Genomic DNA, 13,517 nt, shown 5'->3' with positions numbered 1-13,517 from the left:
AGTCAGTAGGCTTATTTTAACAGTTTTAATTATTATTATTTAATTGTATGTGTTTTATATTGTTTTATTTTTTATCAGCAGCGTTTTGTTGTTTCTAAAGGGCTTTTTAAATAAAGTTTTGTTGTACTGGTCCATGGGTATGGGGCGGAGCCTTCGCAGTACAGTAAGGATGAGTGACAGGAGGAGGAGCCAATCAGTGGCGGCGCTAGAGTTTAACAGTGTCGGAGGCTGCGGCTCTCGGTCTGAGCCACCTGCAGCAGCCCGGAGGAGACGGACTCTTCACCGCACCGTTAGAAACTCACCCCGCGGCGGCTCACGGAGAACCGCAAACTCACCTGAAAAATGTTTCCAAAATATCTATACTTCGTGTTTCTGATCGGGGTTGTCTTCAAAAGTGAGTAAAATTGTTTTTTTCAAACAATGTTTTATGCTAACATCTAAACTATCCAACAGGTTGTTAGCTTAGTTTTAAAAACCTAAAGTTATTTATAAGGTTGGATTTAAAAGGTTGTCTAACTACAATATGTGGTTTAATCTGTAACAAAACTTTATTTTTGTAATAAATAATAGTATTTGTGTAAAATCATTTTTCTGTGTTCAAAATGGTCAAAACAGACTTTATTTTTATTTGTGCTGTTTTTCCTCCTAAAGTTCATATAATAAAAATAAAATGAATCTGAATATTTCTATTAATTTTTAGTTTATGTGAGTAAATTAATGTTAAAGACATTTTAAAATTCACTTAGGTTGGTTGACACTTAACACTTTAAATACAATAACATTTTATACATTAGGTTATAATTTAATTGGAGCTTTCTGCCTTCATGTTAGTTTATCATCCTTTATTGAGAACTGACTGTCAAGAATGAACAGATTACTGCATAGATTTACTCTGATACTTGAAAATTATTCTAATAAATCAAACATATTGCAAATTTACCAAAACAAAAGCAGATATTGGTTACTCTCTTAATAATTTGCTTTTCAAAATAAGATTTCACTCAATAAAGCTGCTGTTTTACTATATTTAGGCTCAGATTTAATAAAAACAACATTTTTAGTTGTATAGTATATGTTTATAGGAGTTTTCCTATAAGTATTTTTTTTTCCTGACTCACTGCTGAAAGCTCTGCATCTCTACTGGAGCACTCTTTCTTAAAGTTCACTCTTTGGCCTCTTGACAGCCTAAAGGAGCTGCTTGAAGTAGTTTGAGTTGCTCTTCAGTTCGTGTCACTCTTTTCATGGAATCTGAGCCACTTTAAAGTTTGTTTCTAAGTTTCGGAGGCGTCCATGTGTGTGTGTCTGCCGTCCCGTCAGGAGTTAAACAGGGAAGTCAACGAGTCGAGGTGTGTGAAGATGTAGACCTCCTGAGGGTTCTGCTCCTCTTCCTCCTCAGAGTCTGGTGCCACGCTTTGCAAAGCCCTCGGTAATAAAAGTCACTTACAGCGGACAGTATGTCCTCCTGCTGCYCCACATGCTGCATCAGGACTCCTCCACATGTGTCGCGTTTCGTCGGCCAGTCCRCATGAGCTCATAACTAGAGCATGGAAGGCTTTCTGTGGAGTCGGCATGCAGCTGGAGGAAGCTGAAAAAGTCAGTTATCATCCGAAGGTGAAGGAGATCACGTGTTTGCCCATATTTATGTGGAGGACCTTTTCTGTTATGATCACCTACCATGTCATTTATATAAAKTTAGCACAAAACATAAGGGAATTAGGGTTTGGTCGATTCTTGGCAGCACCTGGGGGTACAAGAAGATCAGAACGAGTCAATAGAATAGAATAGAAACAGCCTTTATTGTCCCACGGAGGGGAAATTCAGGTGTAACTGCAGCATCAATATACACACAAACACATTTGGGTCTTTTTTGATACTGTAAATAATCAACCAGACRTCTGACAATGGCTCCCTACTTCAGTTATTCCTGGCTGTGCAGTGTCAATATCACTATCACAATCAAACAGATGCCGCTCAACCAACCATCTCKCCTCCCAAAACACAAACACAAACCTAAAAAGTGGGAAATCAATGTCGGACGTTAATATCGGCCCCGTTTTACATATCGGACCGATACCAATATTCTAAAAAATGACCAATATCGGCCGATACCGATATCAATACCGATATATCGTGCATGCCTACAAAATAAGCTCTTTTGCTGAGACGATTTGGTAGTTTTTTTCATGTGTGCAACCCACATACTCTGCTCTACTGCTCATCTCACAAATGCATGTTCCTTACAAATGTAGCACCATTTAAAAAATAATATATAATTCAATAATTTTAACAAAAAAAAAGCTAAAATTTGTTGTTGTAGCTGAGAGTCGTCCTGTGAGTCTCACAATGTTGATTCATGAGGTTTGGCCTAAATAGCTACAAGATGATGCTTTGTTTAAAAAAACTCTGGCTTTAAAGGCAGCAGATATACTTTACATGAGGAACATGGTAGAGTTATGATTGTTTTTATTTTGTGGGGGAGTTTCTGCTCTTTTCTCTGAGGAAATATCGAGCCGAGGTTCTGATTGTTCCTCCTCCTTGTTCGTGTGAAGTTCTGATCTTTGTTCCGCTGCCCTGTGGACTTCCCTGTCCACGTCTGCTTATCTTCCTCATTTCACTCTGTATTGTCTTTTTGTCCACTTTTCTTAGACTCTGTCCCTGTTGCTGTTTGTCCCCCCTCCTCTCGTGTTGCTGCATGTCTGCTGCATCCGGTTGGATTAGACCTGCTTCGGGGCAGTAAATCTCGTCCTGTAATTGGAAAGCATGTGCTGGCGGAGCTTTAATTGGATATGATACGTTCAGAGGCCCCGCAAGTGAGCTCCTGCTCCAGGGAGCCATCTGTTCCCTCCGAGTTACAGTAAAAGYTCTGTTTGCTCGTTTGGAGAGAAGTCGTTTGCGTTCCTCCTCCGGTCTGAGATGCTGCTTCAATCTGAGGCTGTCTGATTAGCGATAAAARGGAGGAAAACATCATTTTGAGGTAATCAGCTGCAATAAATGGAGCTGTTGATCATAATATAATAATCATTGCTGTCTCAGYCCAATCTTGTCAGCAGCAGAAAGAGCCAGCGTCCAAGTCGAGGTGGAGTTTATCAACCCCAAGAGCTGCTRGTTGGTGAAACGTGTTTTTATACCCAACATTTGTTTTCTGAATAAACTATAAGTTTGCACAAATGTAAGCTAGGGTCCCATTTGTCCTCTTYAGCTGTCTCCACTGCCCCACCTACTTTTGTCTCGTCAGTGTACCTCTAAGGCAGCGGTTCCCATCRTTTTTAGACTTATGRACCCCCTGAACCATTTTGTCACATCCCTAGTACCCCCCTCAGTCAAACGTAATGATGATTCTCCAAAACTAAATGAAAATTATTTATTTAATCCCCTTAACATTCAATTCTCAGGCATTTTATTCTTTTAAACTCAAATTAAACATAAAGATAAATATGTTGCCTTGAAAATGAATAAGTAATTAAATGAATAGACCAAGTAACAGCAGGTACAGGAAGCAGCAGCATTCAAAATACCTCAGAAACTCACCCAAATTAGCTAATTTTGTGAGATTCCGCATTTTATACCGGATTCTATTTTGTTTAGTCAATTGCACGATTCTGTCTGCATTTTTCACATTGAGAAAATCATAGGGCCCTACATATCTCAGTCCTATTTTTATTTTTAAAAAAATTACACGCCTGGGAAATTTTTCCACGTACCTCCTGCAATATGCTTGCATACCACTGGGGGTACACATACCCCTGGTTGGGAATCACTGTAAGGCATTAAATAAAAAGAAATATAAAAGCTATATAATTAAATATTTTTCTCTCCTCTGCAAAAAAGGTCAAATGGTCTTTAGCTCAGTTTCTTAAGCTCTTATTCTTTAACTGGAAGATTAGCAGTTTAATCCGTGAGATACTCTGGATTTTTCATGTGAAGGGTCARGTCATGAAATGATAATTCATGAAAACGAATTAAACCTCTATTACACCYGATTTCAGGTTTTGGAAAAAAACGTTTTGCTCACAAGGGAAGTATATTTCGAGAATTCAAACATCTCATTGTTTCATATTAAAGGGAACCTACAAAATGTAGTTTTTTAGGACTGATCTATGCTGTAAACATTGTAAAATCTGAATACAAACTGTTCAGTTCATTTCTGTTGAATCAGCTCCTTTCATTAGCCAGTTGTAGATGAACATCCAATGATTAATTTCTGCAAGTTTCATTAACAGCATCCAGTTTATTCATGAGATGCTTTGGTAAAAGTACAAACAAATAAATAGATACAAATAAAAACATTATTGCCCCGACGGGTCAAAATTACTGGTTTGTTGGTAAAACTTTAGGTTCTTCTGTAAACTTTAGTTGTGATGCAGTTTAAACCCAACATTGTCATCAATCTACAACTAACTTTTCAGAGAAGTATTAAAGGTGTTTTTGTGAATTATTTATGATTTTCTCACAGAATCAAAGGTGAAACCACAACAGTAATTCTTTATAAAACGTGACTCTTATAGGAGCATTTATGATTTAAAACAAACAATCTGGTCTTCTTCCCCTTTTTGTACGAGGTGTCCCGAGTGTCCAAGCAGGGTGAAGTCGGCTCGTGAAAATAAAGCTTTTTTTTTTTCAGCACCAGATTTTAGAACAAGTCGTTTTAGTCATTTCTAAAATATATATTTAAAAAAAAAACAGATGGGAAGTTTTATGTTTGGGGAAGTGGATCTAACAGTCCTTTCATGAGCAGGCACTTCACAGGAGTGTTTTGTACTCGTGAGTAAAAGTGACCTTTAAAGCCAGATTCCGTATCTGTTTCCGTTGCAGTTTAAAAAAGAGGCAAAACTGAAATTTACTTGGTAGCAGAAACATCTTTGTTAGCAAAAAGGCATATAGTGTTTCAGTAAATTAGTTCTTCAGACTCAGGWGGAGGAAGAAGTATCTTGATTCTGAGTGATGGATCGATGGATCGGAGCCTCATCCTCAGTAATGAGGGCGTTGGGTTTGTTGTGGTGAAGAAAGATTTGAGTCGAAAGMTACTGGTCTGTTTACGATCCAACCCTCACCTGTAGTCATGGGATCATGACTGGGTGGGCTCAGGTTTAGAGAAGGATGAGGAGCTCTGAGTAGAGCTGCTGCTCCTCTGCGTRGACAGGAGTCAGCTGAGGTGGTTRACCTGATCTGGATGAACTGGAGACCCCAGGAAGACCCAGAACTTCCTGATATATTATTTATTCTCTCTGCCCTGGGACCTGGGCAGGTTTGTTGAACATCCCTCTAACCCGTATCCTCCTGAGTGGGTTTTCACAGGCCGACCTTAGACCCACTTGTTCCCCGGCCTGACCCAGTCATCCCTTTTGTGTCTGCAGGAGATTATCCGGCTGTAGGTTAAATCCTTAAAGCCAGGGCTCTCTGTTAGACGTGCAGAGTGTGCTTTTAATTACTCCACTTTTTCATCATTGTTATACCAACTTCAGCTTTCCAGGCTGTTTCCAGAATCACATCATCATCATCCTCATGGGTGACCTCAGACCATTAAACAGTCAAAGCAACAAAAAAGTCAAGTTGAAGCGAATATTTAATCTGTGGTGAAGCGAAAGATATCAAACAGTTTCCCCAACAGTTTTCATTACATTTTCCTACAGTAAAGGTTACATTTGTGGCTGATATTTTATCATGTAAAGTTATTTTAGAGAAGCAGCTGTGGACATTACAGTGGAAGGAGAACCACAGTGTGTGTTTGTTTTTATCTTTCCAAACAAACTCTTCCCTGCCGTCTCTTTGTCTGTCACTTCCTCATTTCCAAATGCAGACTCCGGGTTTTTATGACGAGACAATGACCGTCTGTTGTGGTTATGTGGGCCATTTACACCCCTTCAGGACACCTCGCTGTACCAGGAAACTTTTGTATGATGCACAGTTTCAGCTTAAGATAAGATTACATCATGTAAACTAATATTTTTATAATGTTGGCTTGGTGATGTTCGAGTATCTGTTCTAGTCAGACACATGTTAAAAACCTCTGAAGGGAGGCGGCCAGGAGACATCCTAACCATTTTGATGCAGAGAATTAGKATCCCTACGGTCTCTAAGGATGAACCCGACCATCCTACAAAGAGGAACTTGGTTAAGCCTTAAACCTAAAAAAAAAAAATCTACCCACATAATTTATGTGGATGCTCAGTTTCTGGAAAGAATCCAAAATATGGAAAAGGGGGTTTATTTTTAGTTCAAGCTGTTCGTTATCCTGAATGTAGATATTCATACGTGAAGGACACAATGAAATAATTAACCTTCGTGTGTTCACGGACACAYAAGTCCTTGTAATAACATGAAATGGCCTCATCGCGGCCAGCTAGATCTGATCTAAGAGGTTTTTCATTAATCTCATTCTCTTGTTATCCAGTAAGACAYGTTCGATGTATTTAGGTCCTAATCTAGAGGAGGTCGTCTCAAACCCATMCATGAGTGTTTCTGACAGCAGGAATGCCGTCTCGCTTCATGGATAACTGCAAACATTTCTGATCCTTTGGTTTATAAACATTAAAAATATCACCTCAAACGTGTCTATTTTCCTACTGTTTTCACTTTCCTACTTAACTTACTTTTTCCACTCCCAGGTTACACAACGTTTAAAGGAGTGTGACCAGTGCGATAAAAAAGTAGTCACCCCTTGTATGCTTTTATTGCTGTCATAAATCAACTGTGGTCCAAATAAATAGACCTGCTTTACAAAAAAAACTTTTATTTCACTGGTTTTAATCTGTAGAGGTTTAATTTCTCTTCGTTATTGAAGGTTTTGTTGAAAGATTCATGTAAAAACTCCAATTTAAATTGACCCCACAATTGATTTMTCAGCAYTTAAAGCATAAAACATCCAAGGGGGTGAATACTTGTCGTAGGCACTGTAGATGTGGTAAATTGTGATCATAAAWGTGCGCTGTCGCAGGGTTTGTGGACTCTACAGTTCTCATCTCCAACTGACGCTTGGTTACAAAGTAATAAACCTGTACAGGTCTTTGTGTTTATAATCACATCCAGCTCTGTTTGTTATATTATTCTTGATTCTTTTGGTAAAAATGATTTGTTCAAAGCGAGCAATTGGCTAAATTCAGTGCATGAAGAGTTGATGGAAACTAATATTGACTCAAACTGCCCTGTAGTTTCTTGCGTTCCTCCATAAACACAATAAAAAGTAAGAGCAGACTAAACGGGACGAGGAGCAGCTGTAGTCATRTAAACAAACACGAAGCTGCTCGTTCCTTCAGGCTGGTCAAATGAAGTTAGCAGCTCTTTTACTCACTTTCCCATGTTGCAAACAGTCCTTATTTACAGAAGTTCTTATCTTCTGAATCACATCTTCTGTCAACGTTTCTGCTCACAGTTTTACTGCCTTCTGGTCACAGCTGAAACTGTTGAGTCGTTACAGACACAGTCTTTAAAKCGTTCAACAAACTGTTGGTTTTGTAGAAACTTCACTTGCTTTCAAGAGATAAACCAAAGAATATAKAATTATCTGTTTGTACACACGTCAGTAGTAAATTAAAATAGTAATTTAGTCCTTTTTTGTGATAAACTTTATACTGGTTGACTTTTTTGATTTTTTGTGTGAAGGGTTAAAGGTAGAAGCTGACTATTTATTTGACTTTTCTTTCAGCTGAAGTGACTATGAGTAATACCGCTGCTTATATGACCACCGGTGGGAATATGCCGTTTACAAGTTTCACGACCCCAATGCCAACAACCTCAAGCAACAACAACTTAATCAGCACCACTACAGCACCAGCTGCTACAACTCCAGTAGTTACAAGTACAACTACAACTCCAGCCACTTCCCCTGTCACCACAGGAAACCCAACCAACCCTCCGTCAACTCCAACCATGGGAGCAACAACGTCCTCAGCAAGACCAGAGACAAACAGCCCCACATCCAATGAGACTGCAAATACAACCACCGCACCTGGTCCAGCCAACAACACAACTAGCTCATTTGTCACAACCACAACTACAAATGCAACAATCACAACCTCAACTACAAATGCATCCTTCACAACCTCGGGTACAAATGCACCCYCCACAACCTCAACTACAAATGCAATAATCACAAACTTTACTACAAATGCACCCGCCACAACCTCAGGTACAAATGCACCCGCCACAACCTCAGGTACAAATGCACCGGTCACAACCTCGGGTACAAATGCAACAATCACAAACTCAACTACAAATGCACCGGTCACAACCTCGGGTACAAATGCAACAATCACAAACTCAACTACAAATGCACCGGTCACAACCTCGGGTACAGATGCACCCGTCACAACTTTGGGTACAGATGCCACCTCGGCCACAAACAGCTCTACTCCAACATTTATGACAACGACTATAAACTCAGTAACTGCAGAACTAACTACAACGATAAAGTCCACTAACACTTCTGAGACTCCCGCATCAAACACAACACTCACAACTGGACCCCCACCCTCTTCACCTCCCTCCAGCTCTCTCCCTCCCATCACCTCCCCAGGCAGTAGCATCACACACCCAACTGGAAAAACCACCAGCCTTAGTCCTTCAACCCCACAAGGTAAAACTAACCTCGTGCCAAACATTGATGTGTGTTCTTTGAAATAATATGATCTAAAACACAGGTGAGAGGAAATTCATGAGAGAACATGGTTTTTATGTGGTTGGTTTGTACCTTTTTTTAATTCCTTTAAAAATTTTGCGGTAAGTAGACATATTTGTGTAGAAGACAAAATTTGATATTTGCACAAAACTGAACCCTCTAGTTTTAATTTGTTGGTTATGAATTCCCATGAGTATCAAATTTTGTCTTTAAGCAACTTTAAATGGTAACTAATGTGCTAGCATTGGTGAACTTAGCTGGATAATCTGTGAAAATCTTCTTGGGCTGATTGTGTTTAATTTTTTTTAATGAAATAGTGACCAGCATCACTATGGAAACCACCACTACAAATGATACAATAACAGCAACACCCAGCCACGCTATTCCGACCCAGACATCCACCATGTCTACAACCGAACATGGAACTACCCKGATTGTCACCACTACCCTGCAGCCAACAGCAGGAACCACCTCCACAACAGCCCTACCCATCATCGGTCAGGTTTTAAATTTGTACCATCGGGTTTTGGGGAATTCACTAATTAAGTATGACAAAATCCTTGTTTAATGCCAGCTGGCATTAATTCTAAACCAAAAAAATCTTTTAAACTGATCTTGCAGCATCTTTTTGGGTCAACAATCAACMAACAATGTTTGCTTGTTCGTGAAACTCAATGCATAGTTTGCATTTGTCGTCACACCTGGGTCTTTTTGCCATCTTGATAAGCAAAACTAAAGAGTCAACACAGTTCACTAATCTTACTTTAGGCTAAATTCATGGAAATACAGAAGTCTATGACTCATGACTTGTTTTAGAAGTGTAAACATCAGAAAAATGTGAGTTAATTTTCTCCCAACGGTGCGTAGTGTGCAAAGATATCTTCTGATGGTACCTTCAGGCACCAGTGGAACCAAAAATTGTAAAAATATCTCTGAATATTTCATATCAGCTGATATTATATATAATGTTTTTGTTTTTAATGGTGTGGGGATGCATCGTGAACGATTTGAGTGACTGAAATGAACCGGGTTATTTTAGTGATTGACTTTTTATAAACCTCAGTCTTGCTCATAATTCAGCCTTGTTGTTTTAGTGAGATCGTATTGGAAACACTGAAAACATTGTTGTTTTTTATTCTTGCAGTTTGTCCTTCTGCTCCATGTCCTCTTCAAAGCGTCTGCCTCAGCAACACTTGTCAGTGCCTCTCTGGCAGCTACATGATGAATGGACGTTGCGTACCTGGTGAGAAAATAAAAACCGTCACGTTAAACACACCCGTGCTGTGACACGTGTTCATCGTTAGCTTAATTTCTGTTTGTCYTCGCAGCACAAGTCTTCCCAGGCACGCTTCATTTCTATTCGTTGCCGTTTGATGAAGAAATGAGGGTCCGGTCCTCAAAGATATTTCAGCAAACAGCAGCCAACATCTCAGCTGCAGTAAGTCGTCGAGTCATGAACGAGTTCAGCAGCTCCTGTTTTCGCTCTTTAAATCACGTTTGTTGTTTTTCAGCTCAAAAATGTCTTCAAAGGGGAGAAAGGTTACGTACGATCGGATGTCGTTCAGCTTCAGTGAGTATTTTCCTTTTTCTGCTGGACTAAAATGAAATTTTAAATTAAAAATAAACAGCTCAGATTTTTCTGTCAATTCTTCAGACGTGGAAGTGTGCTGGCAACTGTAAACAACATCTTTGAGGACACCAATGTCACTCAGGAGTCAGTCAATCAGATCATCAGCAGAGCTATAAGCAGCTTCCCTGGTCTGCTGAGCAATGCTACTTACACAGGTAATCACCAACTACACACATGTAAACACAAACACGTTATTTTTCTTACATGTTTGTGTCATCACTCTATCAGTGGCAGATCTGTGTAAGGTGGAACCCTTCCCTTGTGATGTTTCTACTACAAGCTGCACGAACATGAAGGGCCAAGCCGTTTGCTCCTGCAGAGCAGGCTACGTCTCCATGGTTTACTCCAGCACCAGCTGCAAAGGTACATTTCTTCATGATCATGACCCGTTTATGTTAAAATGTACACTTCCATTTAATAGATAGTTCCAACATGACATCACTTCCTGCACCAGGACAGCCTGAGCCATTATGATAACGTAAAAAAACAGCTTTCCTAATGACATTTATACTGTAGAGTACAAGTTTTTGTTTGAGCTTTCTACTCCGTTAACTGTGTGTGAGTGAGAGAACTATGATAGCTGTGTGTAGCTGGGTGCACGGGGGTAAAAAGCTGATAAATAAAGCAAAGTTTTGTTATATTTAAGTGTGTATATAAAGGATTAAAAGCAACGAACATGGGCTAAATTTGCTACTTAGCATTGAGCATCAACGAAAATAATTTTTATATTTTTACTTCTTTATGTGGCTGACTAATAAACAAGCAACACACCATCTAATACATGTGAATGGAGGACAACAGAGCTGCTGAAGGAAGAAGAAACTCAGCTTAGCCTGTTAGCTTTAGCGTTAGCCCCAACACTATATTGCCTTATATGTATTAGCTCYGCGCGAGCGCGACAAACAAGCTAAACTGTTGTCCTCCATCCATARTTTCAGTTKCAGGCTGAGTCATTTCTACCTTCTCCTCTCTGTCAACGCTCTCTGGTTTCATTTAAAAGAGTCGATCATCAGATATTGTCCAAGATTAACCTTCAGGGTGGATATAGCTCGCTAGCAGCCTCGCACCGAGGACCTATCCACGTCATCATTTACCCAGAATGCTTTGTGTGTAAATTAAATGGCCCCGTTCGTGTAATATATTTTTAAACTTTTAGTTWAAAAATTATAAAAACTAAACAGCCTACAGTATTTTTACAGTCTTTATTTTACAGTTAAAATAAATATTTATCAAATAAAGTCTAATGTTACAACTAATCATGGATCCCTTCAAGATCTCATATGTAAACTATAATGGCTCAGTTTGAGAATGAGCTGAAGTAACTGAGCTACAGTCCWSWGGACTGTAGCAAAACCTCCTCTCTGAAGTCCTCCTGTGTGGGAATGAGGCAGAGGAACTCCAGGGAGCGAGACACGCAGACGAGGTCATGAGCCGTAGCCTTTTCTCCATGCTGACCTCTGACCTCATCGTCATTTATCTCTCTGATCTATTTCTTTCTAACTGAGACGTTACCTTAGAAACGTGGAGGAATCAGCTTCAACAAGAGCTTCGGCTATCAAAGAAGAGACACGCCATGTCCCCGTTTGTGTTTCATAAAAACKCACACAGCCTGCTGATCCTGATGCATGTGCAACCAAGCGAGTCCGAAACTGCAGCGTCTCGTTTGTGTAACAAAGTTGTTGCGTTTGTTTTTGCAGCCTGTCCAAGTGGGCAGCGGGCAGAAGGAGATAAGTGCCAACCGTGAGTGCCCTCGTTTTACTTTTAGTTGAGTTTTAGCTCCCCCGTGTGGACAAATAAAACTCCTGTTTGTTTCTTTCAGGTGTCCGTTTGGGTACGCTGGATTCAACTGCAGGGACTGTAAGTGGCTTCATGCTTTAAAAGACAAACAACCAGTTAACCGTGTGTTTAACACATCGAACCGTCTTCACAGCGTCCCTGTTAGCGGTSGTGGTCATCTCCTGCGTACTGGGAGGAGTTCTGCTCATCCTTGTTCTGTTGGTGCTTCTTTACTACTGCTGGTGAGACAATTATTGACCAACATGTTTGTTTTGCACATCTGAGCTGTCATTTTGCTGTCCTTACATCCCAGTTTACATTCTTGTCTCGACCAGGAGGAAGTGCTCATGTAGGATGCCGTCCTACAACACCAGTCCGTACTCAGACGACCTGAACAAGTCCTGGTCCACTGCCATCATGACCATCCCTCGTGCCACCACTAACTGGGAAGCAGCGACTTCCATCGAGATGACGGAGGGGGGCAATGTTAACGTCGTGGAGCAGAAAAAGCCCCAAAGCAACGGCTTTGTGAGTTTCTTCTCCTTCTGTTAATCACCTAAAAAAAAACTCATCAAGTTTGTTCCTTTTTGCTCCATCTTTTCCACTTCAGTTATAAATTGAAAGGCTCTCACCTGGAAGGTTTTGATTTGCAAATTAACACGGTTGTTTACTAACAAAACTTGTTCTAAATWTAAATAATACTGATTAACCACTGATCATTTAAACAGTGCTGCTAGCATTAGCCCCRCACACCCTGCTCCCTGCTTTGCCTGACTCACAGTGTGTTGTTTAGGGGTCTCATCTGAAACGTAAAGAATGGAAGAAGGTAAGGCCTGGCTTTGCTTTAGATTCTGACTTGCCTTCACATCCCCTGCTGATAATTTAGAGAGTGGGAATAACGATGGTCCGTTTTCGGGGTCACGGGGACAATCTGCATGCTAACTGTAGTGAGTGACAGTTCAACGGAAACCATCTTTTAGTTTGGGAGTAGTGTTGAGTAGTTTCATCAGTTCACGTTGGTAAACTGGGTTATCTGGGTTTGAGGGGCTCTTCAGATTTGATGATAAATTTCATCTTGAGCGATCAGACTGTAATCAGTTGGTGATAAACACTGATATGAGCAGGTCTGGACCTCTGACTGTTCTGTTGTGACCCCAGGGGCGGATATGGACTTTTTTACAAAGGGGTGGCACAGGAAGGTGGCCGAGGTGTCCTTTAGTGGGGCACAGTCTGGATTTGAAAACTCAACAAGGCTGCCACAACTAATTCCAAATAGCTTTACYTCAGCTGTTTTAAGAAATACTTAGCTTAAACTGTGTGATCATAGCTAAAAATTATCAACAAAAAAAACATGCTAAACACTAGACACGTTTTATTCAGCCATTTTCAGACATAAAAAAATTAAAAGATATAAAAAGMTTATTTATACAATTACAACAACCTCAGTTGGCCAAAGTGCTTCACAACAAACACATCACATGTAGTTAAGGATAGAAC

The 13,517-nt window shown here is 40.1% G+C and overlaps 1 protein-coding gene across 5 annotated transcripts in view; it reads left to right on the top strand.

Annotated features, from left to right (window-relative positions):
• The first annotated feature begins 164 nt into the window (after positions 1 to 164).
• Positions 165 to 13,517, top strand: part of si:ch211-198m17.1 (mucin-5AC) — a 14,921-nt gene continuing 1,568 nt past the window's right edge. For 2 of the 5 annotated variants that reach the window (XM_014022402.1, XM_014022386.1), the window contains exons 1-13: positions 165 to 394; positions 7,643 to 8,572; positions 8,932 to 9,111; positions 9,759 to 9,857; positions 9,943 to 10,052; positions 10,126 to 10,184; positions 10,269 to 10,399; positions 10,473 to 10,607; positions 11,942 to 11,984; positions 12,064 to 12,101; positions 12,175 to 12,262; positions 12,356 to 12,548; positions 12,814 to 12,846. In XM_014022402.1, coding sequence (XP_013877856.1) covers positions 343 to 394; positions 7,643 to 8,572; positions 8,932 to 9,111; positions 9,759 to 9,857; positions 9,943 to 10,052; positions 10,126 to 10,184; positions 10,269 to 10,399; positions 10,473 to 10,607; positions 11,942 to 11,984; positions 12,064 to 12,101; positions 12,175 to 12,262; positions 12,356 to 12,548; positions 12,814 to 12,846 — 2,091 coding nt within the window. In that variant the 5' untranslated portion in view covers positions 165 to 342. Of the gene's footprint in view, positions 395 to 7,642; positions 8,573 to 8,931; positions 9,112 to 9,758; positions 9,858 to 9,942; positions 10,053 to 10,125; positions 10,185 to 10,268; positions 10,400 to 10,472; positions 10,608 to 11,941; positions 11,985 to 12,063; positions 12,102 to 12,174; positions 12,263 to 12,355; positions 12,549 to 12,801; positions 12,847 to 13,517 lie in introns of all 5 variants that reach the window. The other 3 variants (XM_014022418.1, XM_014022410.1, XM_014022394.1) reach the window with 3 other exon arrangements.

The sequence above is a fragment of the Austrofundulus limnaeus genome, unplaced genomic scaffold (genome assembly GCF_001266775.1).
Source record: "Austrofundulus limnaeus strain Quisiro unplaced genomic scaffold, Austrofundulus_limnaeus-1.0 Scaffold4, whole genome shotgun sequence".
NCBI classification, from domain to species: Eukaryota; Metazoa; Chordata; class Actinopteri; order Cyprinodontiformes; family Rivulidae; genus Austrofundulus; species Austrofundulus limnaeus.
Note: the sequence above shows the minus strand (reverse complement) of the source record. Positions and strands in the feature narration are given on the sequence as shown.